Genomic DNA, 23,334 nt, shown 5'->3' with positions numbered 1-23,334 from the left:
ATTAATTAAAAATATTTTCCCACCCGATGACGTCACTCTCTTCCTTTCTCATCTTTCTTTCTCTCTCTCTTTCTCTATCTTGCTCCTCTCTCACACTCTCTTCCTCCCTCTCTCATCTCTTTCTTTCCTTCTCTCTCTTTCTCTATCTCTCCCCCTCTTGCTCTCGAGTGGCACGTGGGCGGCGGGGAAGACCCAGGGAAGGTTCCTTCGGCCGCCCAGCAGCTGATCTGCTCGGCAGCGCCGCAGCAGCGAGGAGCCGAAGATCCGGGTTTACCCTTTGCGTGGGCGGCGGGGAAACCCCGATCTTCGGCTCCTCGCTGCTGCGGCGCTGCCGAGCAGATCAGCTGCTGGGCGGCCGAAGGAACCTTCCCTGGGTCTTCCCCGCCGCCCACGCAAAGGGGAAACCCCGATCTTCGGCTCCTCGCTGCTGCAGTGCTGCCGAGCAGATCAGCTGCTGGGCGGCCGAAGGAACCTTCCCTGGGTCTTCCCAGGTGCGGAAGTAAAAACACCATCTGCGCATGCGCGGCCATGGAAAAAAAGGGCACGCATGCGCAGATGGTGTTTTTACTTCCGCACCACTATATCGCGAAAAATCGATTATCGCGAGGGGTCTTGGAACGGAACCCTCGTGATAATCGAGGGATCACTGTATATATAATAAATACACCCCCACATTTTTCGGAGTATAAGACACACCAGAGTATAAGACGCACCTTAGTTTTTGGGAGGAAAATAAGGGGGGGGGAAATCTTCCTGGCAGGTATTCATCTGGCTAGCATCCTTAGTCTGGTCAGCTTCAGCACATTATTTTATCCCCTAGTTAGGGCTTAAAAAAACCTTATTCAGGGTGAGTAGCAATGAAAAAAAGCCTGCAAAGACTTAGGGCTAGAAAAAAAAAACTTCCTTGGAGACAGTAGCAATGAAAAAGCCTGCAAGCTGGGAAGATTGTTAACATCTCATTAGGGCTGGAAAAAAAAGCTTCAAAAAAGCTACATTCAAATATAAGATGCACACATATTTTCAGCCTCTTTTAGGAGAGGAAAGGTACATCTTATACTTCAAAAATATAGTATCTTTAAAACCCTTTAATTCCTTTGTTTTGGGTTGGAGTTGGGGCACTGAGTGGAGCTAAGGGTTTACTGACCAGATACTCTTCTTGACACCCAACACGGAGTTCACAAAAGATTTTTCTCTTCGTAGCCTGGTAGAAAAACATCTACCACTACCTGTTCTGCCGGGCTCTCTGGTAGAAGCCTCCCGAAAATTCATGGGTACAAATTTCAGACACACACACATTTGAAAATTCAAAACAATGTCCTGTATCACAAAATTCAAAAGAAACAAAACACCCTTTTTGTATTGCAAAGAGCACTCTTCCTCAAAACAACCTTGTTGGCTGTACAAGTCCCTTAATCAGTGAAGAAACGCCACAGCCCTCCTTCTTCCCACGAAGTGAAACACACACACACACTTTACTCTGCTTTGGTGTCAAAGGCGTGAAAAATCAACAAACAAAATCCGGAAAACAGCAAAACACGGTGCTGAAGAAGTGCGATCAGATAATCTTACACAGCGGCCAAACTAGCACGCTGCTATTTATAGCAGCAGCTCTAATTACTGGAGCCCCACCCAAACACAGGTGGCCTCTCTTATCTCCTGTAGTATTTCCTCAATTGGTCTCTTCGATGCATAAGTCTGCGCCTGTGTGGGTCTAACACTTCGTCATCCGAATCGACCGAAGATAATGGTGATTGGCTTCCTGGGCTGTGTGCCAAGCCCAACTCTTCCAAGTCACCCCCACCTTCTTCTTCGTCCGAGGAAACTGCACTCCCTGACTCTGCTGGCAATAAAACAGGCCTAGGACATGTTGACGTTTCCCCTGCCTCCACCTCCACATTCCCTGGGGCAGGAGCTGGGCCAGAGACAACCACAACACCACCTAGTGTTCTGTCTGGGTCACTCCAGAAGCCAATACCAACCCAAAAAGAGAATCCAGACACACTGGTAAAAGGCAAAGGCAGTTTATATAATTCAAGGAAAACACAGGTAACAGAAAATGTCCTTACAAACAGGAAAAACGCTGGAACTTCAAATATATACACGAAGGGAATAGTCCATGAAGCAATACCAGATTCTTGCTGCCAAGACGGAGCTGTAGATAGCAAACAGACGCCTCCCACGAGTCTTCCAGACTGCGAGGCCACAAGCCAAGATCAGAGACGCTGAGAATCAAAACAGGTCACCGCAACTCCAATTGATAACACTCCACATGGCTGCAAGGTCTTGCCTGCCTTTTAAACCCTGCTGATGAGGACCACACCCAAACCCAGCTGCTTCTAATTCAATGGTGATAATATCTCTTTAACTGTTCCTTTTGTTGCTCTGAACGTCTCTGTCTCATGTCAATGACAGCTTGTGCGTCATCACCTAATGACTCCAAGCTACTGGCTGGGGAGAGCCCCCCCCGGGGCTCTCATGCTGTTCTCCTTCATCCCATTCCTGACTCTCCTCTCCCCCGTCCAACTGTTCAGCCCCCTCCTCTGCGCTGTCATCCTCCTCTGGGCATGGAGCCAGCAGAGACACAGCTGGTCCCTGAGCAGCCTCAGGCTGAATCACAACACCTAGATTTAAACTCTCAACCTTTCAAGTGGAAGGTGAATGTCTTAACCTCTAGGCCAGTGTTTCCTAACTTTGGCCACTTGGAGATATTTGGACTTCAACTCCCAGAATCCCCCATCCAGCGAATGCTGGCTGGGGGATTCTGGGAGTTGAAGTCCAAATAGCTCCAAGTGGCCAAGGTTGGGAAACACTGCTCTAGGCCCCCACACCACTCTTCTATCTTGGCATAAATAATAATGCCAAAATACCTTTGACACAGACTCATCTTGAGCTGTATTATTCCCTTGATGAATTAAGTATTATTTTAATATTCTGCCTATAGACAAGATCAAAAATATGAACAAACTATTGAAACTTTGAAGGCTTTATCATGATAAAAACTTCTCTGTTGTACGTGAAGGCACTATTGCTGCAGTAAAGAAATTAAAGAGCTTGCCTTCTAGCACTTCCTTGGTTCAGGACACAAATCAATTCCTCCTCTGTAGGATGGTAAATTTTAATGGTTTTAGCTTCTTTGGCTCTCAGAAGAGAAAACATCAAAACATGCCCAGGTTTGTACACTTTTAGAATGAATGAAACATGAGTTGGGAATCTAAGAAGGAAGGATATATTGCTTTGTAAGTCAAGAAGGGGAAAATAATGGCCGAGGTTTAGGCAGTGGCTCACAGTTTTAGAAACTAATCTCAAAAATTGTTTTCGACTTCATCTGTTTTCTGCCACCGTTTTTTAACATTAAAACAAAAATACTGTTTTAAAATTGGAAAATAGAATAGAATAACACGTTGGAAGGGACCTTGGATGTCTTCTAGAATAGAATAGAATAGAATAGAATTTTTATTGGCCAAGTGTGATTGGACACACAAGGAATTTGTCTTGGTGCATATGCTCTCAGCATACATAAAATAAAATATAAATTTGTCAAGAATCATGTTGTACGACACTTAATGATTGTCATAGGGGTCAAATAAGCAATGAAGAAGCAATATTAATAAAAATCTTAGGATATGAGCAACAAGTTACAGTCATACAGTCAACATGGGAGGAAATGGGTGATAGGAATGATGAGAAAAACTAGTAGAATAGAAGTGCAGATTTAGTAGAAAGTCTGACAGTGTTGATGGGAATTATTTGCTTAGTAGAGTGACGGCATTCAGGAAAAAAACTGTTCTTGTGTCTAGTTGTCTTGGTGTGCAGTGCTCTAGTCCAACTCTCTGCTTAGGCAGGAAAACCTATAGCATTTCAGACAAATGGTTATCCAATCTCTTCTTGAAAAACGTCTAGTATTGGAGCATTTACAACTTCTGGAGGCAAGCTGTTCCACTGATTAATTATTCTAACTGTCAAAACATTTCTCCTTAGTTCTAAGTTGCTTCTCTCTTTGATTATTTTCCACCCATTGCTTCTTGTCCTGCCCTCAGGTGCTTTGGAGAATAGCTTGACTCCCTCTTCTTTGTGGCTGCTGAGATCTTGGAACACACAATCCTAAATTGCATCAGTAGAAAGATACAATCTAAATCATGCAATCCTGAATTGCATTAGTGGAGGGATACAATCTAGGACTAGGGAGGTACTAATACCACTCTATAAAGCCTTATTTAGACCACACCTTGAGTACTGCATCCAATTCTGGTCACCACTCTACAAAAAAGACATTGAAATTCGAGAGAAAGTACAAAGGAGAGAAACCAGGATGATTTGGGGACTGGAAACTTTAATATATGAAAAGCGGTTGCAGGAACTAGGCATGGCCAGTTTAGCGAAGAGAAGAACCAGGGGAGACATGATAGCAGTGTTCCAATATTTGAGGGGCTGCAACAGAGAGGAGGGGAGGGGGGTGTCAGGCTGTTTTCCAAGGACCAGAAGGCCAGACAAGGAATAATGGAAGCTGACCAAAGAGAGATTCAACCTGGACATAAGGAGAAACTTTCTGACTATGAGAGCGATAAACCAGTGGAACAGCTTGCCTGCGGAGATTGTGAGAGCTCCAACACTTGAGATGTTCAAAGGGAGATTAGATGGCCATTTATTTATTTTTATTTATTTATTTATTTATTTTGTCCAATACACAATGAGAGTTTTAGTGGGTATATATCTATATACACATTGTAAAATACATGATGAAGGTTATAGAGGAGATACTAATAGTAAAATATATCTAAGAAATAATAGAAAAGAAGGTATAGTAATAGAACATATCAATGAAAGAATAGAAGAAGAGATATAGGAATAGAAGAAAGGTATAGGAGATATAGGAGAGCAATAGGGCAGGGGACGGAAGGCACTCTAGTGTACTTGTACTCGCCCCTTACTGACCTCTGGATAGGTCAACCGTAGATAATCTAAGGGTAAAGTGTTGGAGGTTTGGGGATGACACAATGGAGTCCGGTAATGAGTTCCACGCTTCGACAACTCGGTTACTGAAGTCATATTTTTTACAGTCAAGTTTGGAGCGGTTAATATTAAGTTTAAATCTGTTGTGTGCTCTTGTGTTGTTGTGGTTGAAACTGAAGTAGTCGCCAACAGGCAGAACATTGCAGCATATGATCTTGTGGGCAATACTTAGATCTTGTTTAAGGCGTCTTAGTTCTAAACTTTCTGGGCCCAGGATTGAAAGTCTAGTCTCATAGGGTATTCTATTTCGAATGGAGGAGTGAAGGGCTCTTCTGGTGAAGTATCTTTGGACATTTTCAAGGGTGTTAATGTCTGAGATGCGATATGGGTCCCAAACAGATGAGCTGTATTCGAGGATGGGTCTGGCAAAAGTTTTGTAAACTCTGGTAAGTAGTGTGAGATTGCCAGAGCAGAAACTACGTAGGATTAGGTTTACAACTCTTGAAGCCTTCTTGGCTATATTGTTGCAGTGGGCTTTGGCACTTAAATCTTTTGTCTGAAATGGTATAAGGACTCCTGATAGATCAGGGGGTTGGATTAGATGATTTACAAGGTCTTTTCCAACTCTAATAATAATCTGTAATCTGTAATGTCTCTCCCAATCCTTATTTTAATTAAACTAGATATACCCACCATGTTTGATGTGAACCAACCAACAAACATTGTATTCCTTTTGTAAATCTGTGATTCAGAAGAAAGGTGCATAGCACTATGAAACTTAAAATGGTCAATAGAAAGACAGTACTACATCACGACTCCCCCAATGCTGAACTACAATCCACGAGCAGGAAATTTAGAGCAGGAACAAACCACAAACCACCCAGATAATCAGCCACAGTTTGCCTTGGCCCCATCCTACAGCTGACTAAATTACTGTAAATGATAGAATCATTCTTAAGAGACAATGCTGGATGACATGGCAGTATGACTTGTCACAGCTTTACAGGATGATTTCTCTGATTGGTATTGACAAACACACCTACTGGATGATTGAGCCAATTAAATGACTCACTAACCCACAAAAACCACATAGCCATATTTTATTGAGCAATCAAGTAAATAGAAGAGCTGAACCCTACTCCTGATTGTGGGTTGTGCATCAATGATATCTAATACTGACCTCAAAGGACACCTGATTTCTAACAGCATTAATCCGATTATTGGCCATGTCACCGATATGCAATTTATGACTTAGACTGCTGCCAGGTAGCTATAATGGGGTCCTTTGATATTTGAGCTGAAGGAGACGAAAGGAAATAATACCATAAACTACGTTATAATATTTCTATTATACATTGACTCTGAGGAAAGTGAAGGTTCATTCTGCTGAGTATTGTGAGGATTACATATATTCATATGCATGTGTTCTGTCGGGCTCTCTGGTAGAATCCTCCCAAAAATTCACAGGTACAAATTTCAGACACACACACGTTTGAAAATTCAAAACAATGTTCTTTATAATGAAAATTCCCTTAACCTAAGCCCTCTTTTGGTATAGCAAAGAGCACTCGTCTCCAAACAAACTGGTAATTTGTACAAGTCCCTTATCAGTTCTGTGATACTTAGCTTGCAGCTGTGAGGCAATACACAGTCCTTCTTCTTTCACAAAGTGAAACACACTTTGCTCTGGTTTAGTTTCAAAGCGGGGAAAAATCAGCACACAAAAGGTCAAAGGCAGTAAAGCAGTCACGAAACACAACGATCAGATAATCCTCCACAATGGCCAAACCCACAGGCTGCTCTTTATAGCAGCCTCACTAATTACCACAGCCCCACCCAACCACAGGTGGCCTCATTTTCTTTGATAATAATCTCTCAGTTGTTGCTGCCTATGCATCGCTCTCCGCATGCGTGGCTGTATCATTAACTCTTGTTCTGAATCCAAGGAGGAGGTAGATAATTGATCTCCTTCTGAGCTGTCTGCCCCACTCTCCTCCTCCCTGTCACTCATGTCTTCTTGGTCAGAGGAGCCTTCATCAGCAGATTCCACCAGGGGAGGGGCAAAACAGGCCTGCAACATGTGGATGTCTCCCCCACATCCACAGTCCTTGGGGCAGGAGCTGGGCCAGAGCTAACCACAACACATTGACTCTGAGGAGAGTGAAGATCCATTCTGCTGAGTATTGTGAGGATTACATATACTCATATGCATGAGTATAAAATCCTTAAATATTCTTACTCGTATACTTTGAATATACAAGACGCACATTATATCTTGTTGGCTACTGCAGTCTTTCCCAGTCTAGTGTCCTTGAGAAAGTTTGGGCTATAGTGCCAACTATCTGCAGCCAGATGTAAGGATAGGAGAGATCCTGGGAGTAAACTAACAATACGACATACAGTAGATGATAGCATGCTATTCATTAGATGAAAAGAACCCTTGCCAAAAATGTATGCTGTAGAACTATAGAAACTGCTAGATCAGCCTTAGAAAGATAACTGTTTAAAAAGATAACTACGCAGAGCAGGCTGGCAACATTTGAAATAATCTGTCCCTCCACACAAATCTGTGAAGATCACTTGTTGTTCATTAAAAGGGTCCTCTTTTTTCCAAACTTCCCTGTCGGGTGCAGGAAATATTCCAGTCAGATTTTTAATAAGCTGGTTTTGGCTGTATTCAAATTTGGCTAAACAATCCCCTTCTGAGGCCTGGACATTTCTTAAAACACACACATATATGGATTTTTCTCTCTTTTATGCTCTAGCCAACTGAATCACAAATGATAAAGATTATTTCCATCCAATACTTCTGACAGGAAAAATTAGAGCTACCATATGTTAGCATTGTTTTGTACCATCTAGCAATCATCCAAATCTTTGCACCCCAGATACTATACTTCTAGACAAATAACTGCTAACCAAATCAGTTACTATTACCATGTAGAACTGCAATTTATCATGAATGGTTACACAATCAGGCTTCTCTGTTAATTAGAACAGGCCTCTCCAATGTGATATAGTCGAAAAATTTGGAGTCACAAGATTAATAAGTAATAACTTGATTGTTGTGGCTGCAAGTCATAATAAATAGCATTGCATAAAAAGATGATAGAAAAAAATTTCCCCTGAAGTATTTAGAGACAACCAAGATCAATAAGAACAAGTGCGTATCTGGGAGATTTAGTGAAGTTTAGAAGAGTAGAATTATTTTGAAGTACAGGAGTGTTGCAGCAGTGTAAGAAATATTGATGTATGCTCATACACAGAGTTGTGCGTATTTAACTATGGTTTGGAGAATAAACCATAATTAGCAGCCTTTGGAGAACTACTCAATTCATACTGTTGGGGATATCATCAAAGTAAGCACCACCAGTTCATTGAATAGAATTCTTTATTGGCCAAGTGTGATTGGACTAACAAAGAATTTGTCACTGGTGCATATGCTCTCAGTGTACATTTTTTAAAACGATACATTTGTCAAGAATCATGATGTATAACACTTAATGACTGCCATAGGGTACAGGAGACAATCAGCAAACAATAGTAATGTAATTTATTGAATCCACACTCTTTAAAAATAGTTATTAAAAGTATCACATGCAGGCGTATAAAAAGGAACACAGCTTAGTCGCACCCACAATTTTGATGCTGCTGAACCCCCTCCCCAAAATTGCCCCTGTGTGCATCACACTGTAGCAAAATTGAACAGGTTGTGAATTAGCAGCCTGATGAATGAATAATTGCATCAGAGCAAACTTAGTTTCTGTTTGAAATCCATCTGTGCGTTTCTGGATCTTTCATATGGATAAGTGTTTAAGTCAATCTGATGCAATGTCAGGATGACATACAATAAACTCTATCTTTTAAAAAAATATTTGTATACTTATTCCCATTATATATCTCAAAGCATTTTACAGTACTTCAAAGAAAGCACCAAATAAGTCTTTCTTCTGCTAAATGGTGAGGCTTCCAGCTGTGCGGTCATGATTGAATGTGGTTTTTGCTTCTAAGTTATTTTGGGCTGCATTAAAATTCTTCATATTGTTTGTATGTGAATCAATGTAGGTTCTTAACATTGGCGCTTGACTAATTTGACTAGACAGACATCATCATTTCTTATATGTATGCATTTATTCTAAACTTTTGGAGTGAGACAGAATACAGCTGGCTATGTATGAAATTTATTGAAGCATAATAACTCATTTGAAGAAATGAAGAAATACTTTTTTGGCATTTAAAGAAAGGATTTAAATATGTTAAAGGGTTAAATAAGGTTCAGGAGGGAAGTGTTTTTAATAGGAAAGTGAACACAAGAACAAGGGGACACAATCTGAAGTTAGTTGGGGGAATGATCAAAGGCAACATGAGAAAATATTATTTTACTGAAAGAGTAGTAGATCCTTGGAACAAACTTCCAGCAGACGTGGTTGGTAAATCCACAGTAACTGAATTTAAACATGCCTGGGATATACATATATCCATTGTAAGATAAAATACAGAAAATAGTATAAGGGCAGACTAGATGGACCATGAGGTCTTTTTCTGCCGTCAGTCTTTTAAAATACAGGATAGGGAAGCTATGGCTTGACAAGTAGTGCTGGACTCTTAACTTCCAACAGCTCCAACTAAATGGTCAAAAGGTCAGAAAAAATAATAAGTTGTATTAACACTCTTTTAAATTCTGTGCTGGACAATGTTTGTTTCCTTCACTTAAGCTTTGAACAGTACTTTTCTCTTTGTTTAAAAACACCTCATCAACCTGGAACAAGAGGTTGGGAGTCAGAATGAAACAGTTACCCAAAGCCACCCTAATCTCTAACCTGGTTTTATGGTGTCACAAGGCCCTTTGTTGTTTTTCTTTAGTGCAACAAATATGTTGACCTTCTAAAATCTTTGAAGAATGCTCCAAAGGATACTGTGGACAACCAAGGAAACAAATGGGACATTGAACAAATCAAGCCAGAGTTTTCACTAGAGGCACAAATGACCAGATCAAAACTATGTATCCTACTCCAATCACATTATGTGAAGACTCAGCTCTCTGGAGAAGGCTGTAATGCTGGGGAAAGGTCGAAGAAAAGAGGACGATGACCAGTAGCAAAGTGGACAATCTTGGTTGTAGTAGTGTAGAGTAAACATCAGTGGTGGGATTCAAAAAGTTTTACTATGGGTTCTGTAAGCATGGCTTGGTGGGTGTGGGATGGCTTTGTGGGCACGGCTTGGTGACCATGGCAGGGAAATTTTACTGAAAATCCCTATTTTGTGAGCTACCCCGAGTCCTCGGAGAGGGGCGGCATACAAATCCAATAAATAAATCAATAAGAATCTCAATTGCGCAAATGTGAGAAAAAGATCAGATTCTACCTGGAAATCTAATCATTAGTGGTGGGCAAACCCAACGGTGTTCAGGTTCGGCAAGTTCGGCTGAATTTTATGCAAAATTCGGCCGAGCCCGAACCGAACCCGAAATCAAACCCGAACGGGGAATCCCTCCCATGAAGAGATTCCAGGAGCGGAGCTTTGATGTCACTGGCAGGTTGCTAAGGACGCCAAGGTGATCACTTCCTGGATTCCATGGAATACAGGAAGTGATCACCTTGGCGTCCTTAGCAACCTGCCAGTGACGTCAAAGCTCTGAACGCCGAACATGACCCTGAACTTTGCCAGAACTTTGGAAACATTTCGGGCTCCTGTGCGGCATACCGAACACCGCAAAATTTGGTATGGACCCGAATTGTGCGGGTTCAGTTTGCCCATCAATACTAATCATAGAAAAAATATATAGATGTGCATAAATGGACGAAATGACGAACGCAATTAAATGAATAAAAAGTAAAGAAACCAACGAGACATGGCAAAAATGGCATGAATGGATCCGCAATAAAAATCAAACTTAACAATACAGAGTATCAGTGTATATATATAGAAAGAAAACTAGTATAAAAATATAAAGACACACAGATAAATGAAGCGACTGTTTGTTTAATTATTATTTTCTAGAGAATAAAAGGTATTTATGTTTGTTTCATATATGTAAATATATACAGTCTAATATAAGACAATGTTAGAACAATGAAAAAACCCCTGCAAAGACTTAGGGCTTGGAAAACATTCTTAGCAAAGAGTAACAATGAAAGAGCTTGCAAGCGGGTAAGAGCTGGGAACTTCGTTAGGACCTGGTTAGGGCTGGAAAGAAACATTTGGAGCAATGAAAAAAACTGCAAAGAGAGGGCTTGGAAAACATTCTTAGCAGAGAGTAACAATGAAAGAGCTTGCAAGCGGTAAGAGTGGGAAACATTGTTAGTACCTGGTTAGGGCTTGCTTATTTGGAGCAAGTTAGAGCAATGAAAAAACTCTGCAAAGACCTAGGGCTTGAAAAACATTCTTTGCAGACAGTAACAATGAAATAACCTGCAAGGTAAGAGCTGGGAAGATCTTTAGCACCTAGTTAGGGCTGGGAAGAAAGCTTTGAAAAAAGCTGCATTCAGAGTATAAGATGCACCTGAATTTTCAGCCTCTTTTAGGAAGGAAAAAGGTGTGTCTTATACTCCAAAAATACGGTATGTTATTGATATATTTTATGGTATGTGTGTATTGACGTATAAATGGAATTTGTAGAGAAAATTTTTTAAAAATCAAAAAAAGGACTACCTGTATAGTAATATAAACACAAACACACACATAAACAGGTCATGAAGAGGATGTGTAGCGCCCTGAGGGGGATGGGCGGGGTCAACGGCCATGGTGCCACGGGGCTTTCTCGCTCCTACGAGGGTAGTCCCGAATCCTCATCGTCCGGGGGTCTTGGTTCTGCCGAACCGGACCCGATCCTCCCTGCAGGGTAGGTGACATAGGGGACGCAGCTGGTGGCCCGATTGGGGGATCGGCAAACCCCCATCGGACGAACCAGCCTGTCTTGTGCCGGCGGTAGTATGAAGTCGGCTTGCCGACATTAGCCATGGATGATCTTCGCAATGCAGGAGATTGAAGAAGAGCGTTATCATCTGGGAAGAGACGTAATAAGAAGCATTAGCTTCATGAAGTAACATTAAGCAGTGTGCTGGTGAGTTGGGATTGCTAAGACATCTTAAAAGAAATGTTGGAGAATTTGTTGCTTTTGGAATCGGAAAAGCCGGAAATGACGTCACAGTGGCTGTCTGAGTATGAGGGCATATGGCGGTAGCGTTAGATTAGCCTAAATGCCTGAATTCTATCTTCTCTATTTGAAGAGCTTTTAATAGCTGAAAGAAAGAAAAAGGTATTTGGTTTTGAGGCGTTTTGGTGGAAAAGGGGTCTGACGTCTTGGTTTTCATCGGAATGATTCCCCTTGGCATATCAGGAAGGAGAAGAAGAAGAAGGAAATGACGTGTCAGTTTTCAACATGCTTTGTCATCTTGGACACAAGGAACTATCATTACCATCGAGAGGGAGTGGGGAGACTCGCAGAGATACTTCTTAAGATCGTTTCAATAAAACAATAAAACAAGCAATCAAGACATCAAGAGGATGTGTAGCGCCCCAGATATACTGCAGATCTTGTTCAAGGATCGCTTATATGCTATGTCCTGAATAAAAGGAAGTGAATTACCAATAAGTCCTCTTTTTCCCATTTCTATTTTTCCTAGAAGAGAAAAATGCTATTATTGCCCCGGAAGCGGAGTAAAAACGCTGAGACATATTGTGGATTAAATAAGGGTCATTTTATTAAATTAACATAAATTTAAATAACGTAACTTTAAATACGTAAATTTAAATATTTAAATTCAACATAACTAAGGACCTGCAGAGGCCAAAACTAACGGGGTGGAAATTCCTACCAGAAACTTCCTTGGCAACATTGGGCAAAACTCCTTGCTGAACCAGGTGAAGGTAGCCACCTTCACCTGGATCCAAGCCACGCCCTTTCGTCATGTGAGAGGAGTTCACCCGCCAATCCCCGTGGGAAATTGGATCCGGTGATTCCCATGGACATCCTCTCTCCAATCCCCAAAGTTGTTCCAACCTCTAGTTCCTGGAGAGAGGGGGTCCATCACCCTTTAAAGGATGCCCAAAGGAACATGCGCAGTCGCTTCTAATTGCCCATTTCCGCCCCTAACCTGCCAAACCCCAGTGACCAAAGGGAGGCCTATACTAACATCTAAGTGCGCCGCACCCCCTAACTAATCCAGTCCGCACCGTCAGTGTGGAATAGGCAAAAAAACGGCCACCTCTAAAGGGGAGGCCACAAAAAAATCCTCGGCCCCGAGGCGACCTCCTTAGGACACACTGTTAATAGCGGAGGGTGGGCGGGTGTTTGCTTCACAGTCAAAAGAAAGCAAGGGGGAGGTCCCGTTCAGATCGCCCTTAAATAGGGCGATCCAGGACCTCCCCCAGCAACCAGCAGGCGGCGCGCCAACCTGGCGCGCTGCCAAAAGCCGAACTTCCAGGTTTTTTGGAACCCGGATGTTCGGGGCTCTATAGAGCCACACGCAGCATCCCCCCTGCTCCATGGCAATTTCGACCGGCGGTTTAAGCCGCCGGTCGTGCATTTCTTTTTAAAAACTGCAGTTGTTAGGATTTGATCCATACTTCTAGACAATTTTCTGGACAGATTCTAGAATTTTTCTAGATCTGGCCTGCGAGGCCACCCTGGAAACAGCAAAGGACAGGCCTGCAGTGCCTCTGCCAATGAAAATGGAACTCAGAAGGGCTGCACGCTGCCCTTCCAAACTCTGCTTTCACTGGCAGAGGGCTGCAGGAGGTCGTCACAGCTGAAAACAAGCCTTCCCCCAGCTCTGTTTTCACTGGCAAAGGGCTAGCAAACTAAAAGTTTAAAAAAAAAAAAGGAGAAATGTTTCCCCTTTTGCATTTGAGCACCCAAAAAAGAGAGCAAGGAAGGAAAAATGAGGAAAGAGGGGAAGGAAGAAGAAAGCAGAAGAAAGGGGAAAGGAAAAAGAAGAAAAGAAGGAAGGTTTGATTGATTACAATGAGAGGGAGGGAAGGTCTGAGGGAAGCCCTGCCTTGGCCCCCAAAGCCCCCACGACACAAGTCATGTTGCATTGGTGCCACCCACCCTAGCCCCACTCACCCTAGGCCTTCAAGGTCAAACACAACCTTGAGTTTGACACCCTTGTGCTAAACCATAGTTTAACATATGCATAGGTGCATTTGATTACTTAGCTCTCTGAGATTAAAAATAAAACGTATTGCATGATCGCTCCTCCCTGCTTCTCCTATTTAGATTAAAGCTATATTAAACCTGTCTCTTGCCTTGAATGCAAGCACAGGATCTTTTTTTAAAAAAAAAAATATTAAAGAAGAAACAACAATATATATATTGTTATATATATACTATACTATACTATACTATACTATACTATACTATACTATACTATACTATACTATACTATACTATACTATACTATATTATATTGTTATATATATTTTGGCCTAGAGGCAAAAAGGAGCTGTGACGTTCCTTCAATATACCAGGGTGATCCAACAGAAAAAAACATATAGCCCCTCCCTGGTACAAAGCTGAAGGGATCAGATCTGGTGGCCTAGAGGTTAAGCCCCAGGATCAAATCCCAGTAAGGGTCTGGCTAGCTGATGAGGCCAGAACAAGGCCGAAATAGCGCTATTCTAGTCTCCCTTAATTTTATTTTTTTAAAAAAAATTCAGCAAAAACATGTGATATATGTATGTAGGTATGTATATATGTATGTATGTACATAAAAAGACAAAAAAAGGAACATGGGAACCAATACATGTATGTGGCTTATGCATTAAACCTCTTACATAATAGATATTTAGTGTCTAAGTTAAATAAAAAAGAAGGAAAGGAAAACACATTGAGAGGGAAAGAAAAGTGAAGGGGAAAGAAAAGAAAAAACTATACATATGTACATCAAGGACATGCCAGCCTCTCTGTTGACTATCCTATCACACAGCTTTTAGGGTCCTGTTACATTTCTACTGTTTGCTAAAGTTTAAAATGGTCATTGGTTTATTTTATTTGAAGCACAGGATCTTAGATGGGCAGAGAATAGCAATAAATCAAAGAACAAAGAAGGCAAAAGCTTTGTATTAAAGTTCAGCCCATGTTTGCATGGAAGCAAATGCAGGTTTGTAATTGTTCTGTCTGGGTGCCCCCAGACCTCAACACCAACTGGAAAAAACAGCCAGACACGCTGGTAAAAGCAAAAGTACTTTATAGCTTGAAAAATAAACACAGAGAAAAACATGTTCTTCCCCATAGGCAGGTTATGAGACTTTACAGCAGAGTCCTGATGTCCAGACAATACAGCAGCCTTCTTGCTGGCACACCCACCACTGTAGAGAATAAGACCCCCCACCTTTTCCCCCCAAGGTTTCAGTATTCAAAGTCACAAACCAGAATTCCAAGACGCCAAAGAGCACAGCCAGGTCCCAGGACTCCCAAAGATAATACTCCACAAGCCAGGAAGGGTGGGTCTGCCTTTTAGCCTTTCCAGAGAGCACCACACCCAAACCCAGCTGTTGCCTCTTTAGTGCTGAAAGTACCTAGCTAATTGGTCCCTTCTTTGTGTTGCTCTTCTCTGTCGCAGATCGATTATTGCTTGTGCATTTTCCTCTAAGGAATCCAGGCTGCTTGCTGGGGAGAGCTCCCTCTCGGGGGCCTCTGGCTGTTCCCCCTCTTCCTCAGCCTGAGATTCCTCCTCCTCGTCTGCCTGCACCTCCTGTTCCTCATCCTCCCCCTCTGAGCAGGAAACCGACAGAAGATCAGCCGTTCCCTGAGGGGCCTCGGACGGAATCACAACAGTAATAAATATATATTTTTAAAGAAACAGCAGCCATAACATCAAGCTTACCCCGCTATTAATTCCTGTTGGGCATTATTTATTTATTTTTAAAAAATGTGAAAATAAGCTTAGCAGCAACCCCCCACACAGGAAGGTTCTATTTATTAACCAAGCACTAATGCTACAGGCAATCTAGCTACATTTCTGAGTCACAACCCCAAGGGAGATCATGGAAGATTTGGATCTCTCAGTCCACCTTTCAGCTCTGCAAAAAGAAAAAGAAAAAAAGAAAGAAAGAGAGGAAAAAGGGATATTGAGGAGCAATGTTCCCTCTAATTTTTTTTCGGGGTAGGCGGAAAAGTATAGTGTCTGAGCAGCAGTCCCCTTGGGTCTGGGCGGCATAGAAGTATAAATAAACAAACAAACAAATAAATGAATGAATGAATGAATGAATGAATAAATAAATAAATAATAATAAATCCCTTCTTTTTTATTAAAAGAAATTAATAATAAAACAAAACCAAACTCTATTACTATTAAAACTAAAACAACCAGCAACTATTAATAAACTATTAATAACTATTAATAAAAACTATAACTATTAATAAAAACAGGTGAGGGCTGGGGGTTTTTTTCTCTAATATTATTTAAATGCTTTTACCATATGCTTTAAGCCCAGGGCTTTCCCTCCGCTCCTCCCCCCGAAAACACAATGGAGGTCCAGGATGACAGGCAGGGTGAAGCGGCGTGGTGCAATGGGAGGCTCAAGCTGGTGGCGGCAGACCTCCGTTGTGTTTTCGGCTGGGGGGGAGGCAGGAGGACCTTCCTGACTCCCTCACGCAGCGCTTCGCCCAGGATGACAGGCAGGGCGAAGCTGCGTGGAGCATAGGGAGGCTCAAGCAGGCAGCCTCCGCGCTTTTCTTTCGGCGGAAGAGGAGGAGAGGGGGCGGATCGGGTGGGCGGGGGGCAGCGCCGAGAGGCCAGGGGCACAAGGGGGCCGGAGGTATGGTGGGGAGCAGGGGCGGCCGCGGCTCCCTTTCCTTCTACTGTGGGCACCTCTCCACTCCCGCCCCCCCCTGCGGGCTGGCAGGGGGGTGGGGAGTGCACGCCCATGGAAAAGGGTGCACGGGGGGGTATTTTGGGGCGCGCACGTTCTCACTTGCGCAGCTTACAGGGAACGCTGTTGAGGAGTAGAAGCAGTAGTAGCAGCAATGGAAAATGAAAACAGCTCAGGTAGCAATAGGAAGTGCTTTTACATGTGGCCGAATGCCTTCCTGAAATTCAAGTATATGTCCATATAATATGTACTTCATAGAAACTAATTCTATAGAAACTTGATTCCTGCTCAGGTAGCAATAGGAAGTTGCTTTTACATGTGGCCTTCCTGAAATTCAAGTATATGTCCATATAATATGTACTTCATAGAAACTAATTCTATAGAAACTTGATTCCTGCTCAGGTAGCAATAGGAAGTTGCTTTTATATGTGGCCTTCCTGAAATTCAAGTATATGTCCACATAATATGTACTTTATAGAAACCAATTCTATAGAAACCACGCTTCATAGAAACTAATGGCCCAACACCAGTTATACAATTCAAAATGTTTGCTTTACCTGAACATACTAGATTCATAATATAGCTGAGAATTTTAATCCTATCAGTTTGAGGGAATTAATATCTTCTTTTTGAGAATATCTTCTGGAAAAAAACAAAAACAAATAAAAACAAAAACAAATAAAAGATTAGAGGGTTTGAATATACCTACTAAGAAGACCCCTTTGCAATTCTGGGCACATGTTTACCTAGGGCAACTGTGTGAAAAAAGGGGTTACTACAATCTTAAAGATTTAACAAATTATGGGGATAATAAAATATTTTCATCTGAACACCAAGGATACTTAAGCCAGTACTAAGTTAGTTCCGATATTATTTCTATTTCAATGAAGCCAAAACCATAGTTCACATCAAGAAAATATTTGGCACGCTCATTCATTTCCTATCTTCGCTTCAAGTAATTCTCCAAGTTTCAGACTGAAATTTGAGACAATCATCTACATAATAGGATGGTAAAGATTTTGAAAGTAGTTTGGAAAAGGAGTTATGGAATTGAATGGCAACACAAACAGAACATCTTTTTTAAAAATAGTATCTTTTTTCCAGGCTTCCATATCAACTTAAAAAAACCCCAACCAATTGAAGACTTAACTTGAACTGTATCTCTAAGGTGATTCTTTAACACAGCCATATCTGCTTTTAGCCTTGTGCAGAAGCCATAAAATATAATTGCTTCAAAGAGGTCCACCACTTAAAATTCCATGTACAGTATACCAAGGCTTCAAATCATTTCCTAGGCCTGTTGTGGTTAGCTCTGGCCCAGCTCCTGCCCCAAGGAATGTGGAGGTGGATGTGGGGGAAACATCCACATGCAGCAGGCCTGTTTTGCTCCCGATGGAATCTGCCAATGAAGCCTCCTCTGACCAAGGAAGCGTGAGTGACAGGGAAGAGGGGAGATTGGCAGACAGTCCAGGAGGAGATCAATCATCTGTATCATCCCTGGATTCTCAAACAGAATTAATGACACATCCACGCATGCCTAGAGTTATGCATAGGAGACAACAACTGAAGGATTATTACAAGAGAAAATGAGGCCACCTGTGGTTGGGTGGGGCTGCTGTAATTTGTGCTACAGATAAAACTGCAGCTTGGTGTTTTAGCCTCATGGCAGTTTATCTGATTCATTGTTTTGTCAAGATCATGGTTTTTGTGCTGATCAAGATTGTGTGTGGACTCTCTGGACTTTAGAATTGGACTCAATTTCCCAGTTATTGGGTGAGCAATTGGATTGCATTTCACCAGTGCCTTGTGTGCACCAGAAAATCCCTTTGACATTTAAAAAGGGAGCTGTTTCTGTTTTTCTGTTTATAAAAACTTTTGGGTTTTCCTTTTATCGTGTGGTGTGTGATTTCCTGGACTAATTACCCTGTAATTACGGGTGGTTGAAACACACCGGCAGAACAAGGCCTATGCTTACTTTCTGGCAAGTATGGTATAATAATGGCCCAAACCCATTTGTGACTGCTTGTAGTAGATGTACTAAATGTACTGTAATCATAAGAGCAACCATATCACCTTGGGTACTAGCTCCTGTTAGTGCCAGACTCTGTTGTGCTTTGTTTTCAGTTGCAGCAAGAACAGGAGTTGTTATTGAAGCAGAAATTATATATTACATGACAGCCAGCTGTCAACACTACTCCGAAGGCTGCCTTTATATTACCAATGTTCTCCCCCCTCCTATAACACTGCCAAAACCCAAAAAGAAAACCCAACTTGACTGTCATGGCTTCCATCAAGGGACACTGGTAACAGCTGCTTAGATTGTGAGAGAATGCTGGAAATCAGAGTACAATATTTTGTATTAGGTTTTTGTTTTTTTGTTTTAGAAAAAACAACAATTTGTATATTCTCCAGGTTGTCAAAGCAGCAAAGTATTCCCAGGATAGGGTGCCTGAATCTGGTTTCACTTTTGGAGGCAAGTCTTTCAGCATATGAGTAGTACAGTAGTCCCTCGCTATACCGCGCTTCACCTACTGCGGCTTCACTTCATCGCGGGTTTCTGAGGAAGCCGATCGGCAGATTTAAACAGCCCGCCGAACTCGATCGGCAGGTTTTTCAAAATAAAAATAAAAATCTAAAATTGTAAATACTGTATTTAAATACTGTATCTAAAATAAATACTGTGTGGGAAGGGTTTATAAACACTTAAAACAATGAAAACTACCAAACAATTACAATATAAATACTTAAATAAGTACTATCAGTCAATAAATTCCCCATCGCGGATTTCACTTATCGCGGCCAGGTCTGGAACGTAACACCAGCAATAGGTGAGGGACTACTGCATTTTAGGTTTGCTTATGCATTAATTTACTTATGTTTTAGAGGTACTTCTATTCCTCCCACCTTAAGACTGACTTCCGGCAGTTTACATAGAATATGAAATGTAAAGGTCAAACAAAATTCGTACAAATGAAAAGAGTCTTTTGCAATTTATACATTTATAAATACAGTGATACTTCTAGAAACATAGAAACATAGAAGACTGACGGCAGAAAAAGACCTCATGGTCCATCTAGTCTGCCCTTATACTATTTCCTGTATTTTATCTTACAATGGATATATGCTTATCCCAGGCATGTTTAAATTCAGTTACTGTGGATTTACCAACCACGTCTGCTGGAAGTTTGTTCCAAGGATCTACTACTCTTTCAGTAAAATAATATTTTCTCACGTTGCCCTTGATCATTCCCCCAACTAATCTCAGATTGTGTCCCCTTGTTCTTGTGTTCACTTTCCTATTAAAAACACTTCCCTCCTGAACCTTATTTACTTCTACCTAAGTACGCTTCTACTTGCAAACTTTTCTAGATAAGAACTGGGTGTTCAAGATTTTTTTGCCTCTTCTCAAGAACCATTTTCCACTTACAAACCCGAGCCTCTGAAACTGTAATCGGAAAAGGCAGGGAGAAGCCTCCATGGGGCTTCTCTAGGAATCTCCTGGGATGAAACAGGGCTGGAAAAGGTGGGGAGAAGCCTCCGTGGGCCCCTCTAGGAATCTCCTGGGAGGAAACAGAGCTGGAAAAGGTGGGGAGAAGCCCCCATGGGGCCTCTCTAGGAATCTCCTGGGAGGAAACAGGGCCTCCACCCTCCCTGTGGTTTCGCACACATTTTTTGATTTTAAATTGATTCCTATGGGAAAAATAGCTTCTTCTTACAAACTTTTTTATTTAAGAACTTGGTCCTGGAACAAATTAAGTTCATAAGTAGAGGTACCACTGTACCTCTATTCAGCCCACCTTGAGACTGACTTCCGGCAGTTTACACAGAATATGAAATGTAAAGGTCTAACAAAATTCATACAAATGAAAAGAGTCCTTTGCAATTTATACATTTATAAATTAAATGAGTAGCACGTAGGCAGGGAGACTAGCATGGAAATATCTTACCTGAAAAGAGATCCAGATTCAATGTCAGCTCCCCAAGGGGACAGAGTTGCATCTCCAATAGGCCTTCAATTCAGATTTTTGCTTCTGATCAAACTTGTGTTTAACACAGCAGGAACGTCTGCACCAAACCATCAATTTAAAGAGGCTAGAATGGCAATGATGCCTCTAATAGATCCGTGAATGCAAATCAAAAACCTCTGTGGCTTAAAGAGATCTCAAATTCAGAGTCTTGTGCATTTAAAAAGAGGGGGATGGGAAAACACAAGTAAGAAATGCATCCAGTTCTGTTAAAGTAGAGTAGAATAGAGTAGAGTAGAATAGAATAGAATAGAATAGAATTCTTTATTGGCCAAATGTGATTGGACACACAAGGAATTTGTCTTGGTGCATATGCTGTCAGTGTACATAAAACAAAATATAGAAATATAGAAAAATACAGTTCTGTTAAAGTAAAGGAAGAAATGAAACAAAGCAACAAGTAAATTACACCAGGAAGGGAGATTTTGGATAAGGCTTTATGTATAGGGGTCCCTTCAAATCTAGCAGCATTGTTGGAGAATTATTTTTATAGCCTTTCCACTTGAAGGAGCATTTCATTCTGTCCTAACTCCTAATCCATCAACACCCTTCCCCCACCATTGTAACTCCATCCATATCTATGATCAATATTATTTCAAGGCCAACCCACACTCAGTAAACAAACTACTGTCTGAGTGTTGTAATACAGTAGATTTCTCTCTCTCTCTCCCTCTCTCTCCCCAACCCCCCAAATGCATCTTTGTTCCTGCTCTTTTATTTTCTTCCGTTTCTTTTGTTTTGCTCTTGTTTTAGGTAGCTTTCCATAGCTTCTGTTATTTTCCACAGGCTCTCATTAAATATGCTTGCTTTTATCATTTCCCCTTTCCCCTTCATTCATGGCTCTAAATCCTTAGCTGACCTGTATTTATTGAAAATCTGTTATTTGTAGGTAAGGAAAAAAAAAATCATTTCAAAGCTAAAGCAATAGTTGGAAACGGTATCTTATCTAAGATAACAACAGATCTAAAGCAGCCTATTGTATTCCCCTGTGGGAATTAAATCAACACATCTGAAGAGCACCACATTGGGGAAAACTGCGTTACTGTACTAAAGTAATTATTTAATTTGCAGGTGAATACAAACTTATATAATTTTTGTTTCCAACTTGATAGCAATAGCAATAGAACTTAGACATATACTGCTTCACAGTGCATTATAACCCTCTCTAAGCGGTTTATATACTCAGCCTATTGCCCCTAAACAATCTGGGTCCTCATTTTACTGACCTCCTTTAAGACTGAGTCAACCTTGAGCCTGGTGAGATTTGAACTCCTGGCAAATGGCAGTCAGCAGAAGTAGCCTGCAATACTGCATTCTAATCATGGCTCCACCATAGCTCAATACCAGGCTCTACCAATAATAATAATAATAATAATAATAATAATAATAATAATAATAATAATAATAATAATAATAATAATTTCGTAATTCCGTAATTCCGTAATTCCGTAATTCCGTAATTCCGTAATTCCGTAATTCCGTAATTCCGTAATTCCGTAATTCCGTAATTCCGTAATTCCGTAATTCCGTAATTCCGTAATTCCGTAATTCCGTAATTCCGTAATTCCGTAATTTCGTAATTTCGTAATTTCGTAATTTCGTAATTTTGTAATTTCGTAATTTTGTAATTTCGTAATTTCGTAATTTCATAACATAATCATAAAGTGGAAAATGATACTGAAAATGAGATGGTGAAAATCTTGTGTGACTTTCAAATACAGACATATTATCATGGTTGTCGAGATCTGAAGAATATTCTCCTATATCTCCTATTCCTTTCTTCTATTCCTATATCTCTTCTTCTATTCTCTCATTGATATGTTCTATTACTATATCTTCTTTTCTATTCTTTCATAGATACATTTTACTATGAGTATCTCCTCTATAACCTTCATCATGTATTTTACTATGTGTGTATATATATATATACAGTATACCTGCTAAAACTCTCATTGTGTTTTGGACAAAATAAACAAATAAATAAAATAAAATAAAAAAGTTTATTAATATCACTGGAAAAAAAATCCAAAATATTGCAACCTGGCCAGTGCACTTGGTACCATGTCCAAGAATTTCAGAAAACACATCAAGAAATTGCAGCTTCCTGCAATAACATCAGTGGAAATGCAAAAAACAGCACTACTCGGAACATCGCATATTTGAAGAAGATACTTGGTTGATGCTTAGGACACTGGCAACAACCCATATCACCCATTAGCACCAGTCACTGGTATTTATGACACTTTTTAAAATATTCAGTTGACTGAGTTTCATGTTTAATGAATAAAAGGATAATAATAATAATAATAATAATAATAATAATAATAATAAATGAAAACATTAATCAAGATATGTTTATTATCTTGCTGTGCAGTTTTCTGTTTTTTAAAAAAAATATTAGGGAAAAATCTGCATAAGAATGAACATAATGTAAAAATACATTACAGGCAATTGTCAACTTATGACCACAATTGAGCTCAAAATTTATGTTGCTAAATGAGAAATTTGTTAAGTCTCGCTCCATTTTTCTTGCCATAGCTAT

General features: G+C 40.8%; 1 protein-coding gene across 2 annotated transcripts in view; it reads right to left on the bottom strand.

The window, feature by feature from the left end:
* The window catches only part of CACNG2 (calcium voltage-gated channel auxiliary subunit gamma 2), a 214,406-nt gene that overhangs the window by 150,620 nt on the left and 40,452 nt on the right, over positions 1-23,334 (bottom strand). The window contains exon 1 of one of the 2 annotated variants that reach the window (XM_070756195.1): positions 20,715-20,831. The exons of the other annotated variant lie outside the window; for it this stretch is intronic. Coding sequence (XP_070612296.1) covers positions 20,715-20,766 — 52 coding nt within the window. The 5' untranslated portion in view covers positions 20,767-20,831. Of the gene's footprint in view, positions 1-20,714; positions 20,832-23,334 lie in introns of those variants that run through there. 2 annotated transcript variants of the gene reach the window in all.

The sequence above is a fragment of the Erythrolamprus reginae genome, chromosome 6, assembly GCF_031021105.1.
Source record: "Erythrolamprus reginae isolate rEryReg1 chromosome 6, rEryReg1.hap1, whole genome shotgun sequence".
Lineage (NCBI taxonomy): Eukaryota > Metazoa > Chordata > Lepidosauria > Squamata > Dipsadidae > Erythrolamprus > Erythrolamprus reginae.
The sequence above is the reverse complement of the archived record's forward strand: the minus strand, read 5'-3'. Positions and strand labels throughout refer to the sequence as shown.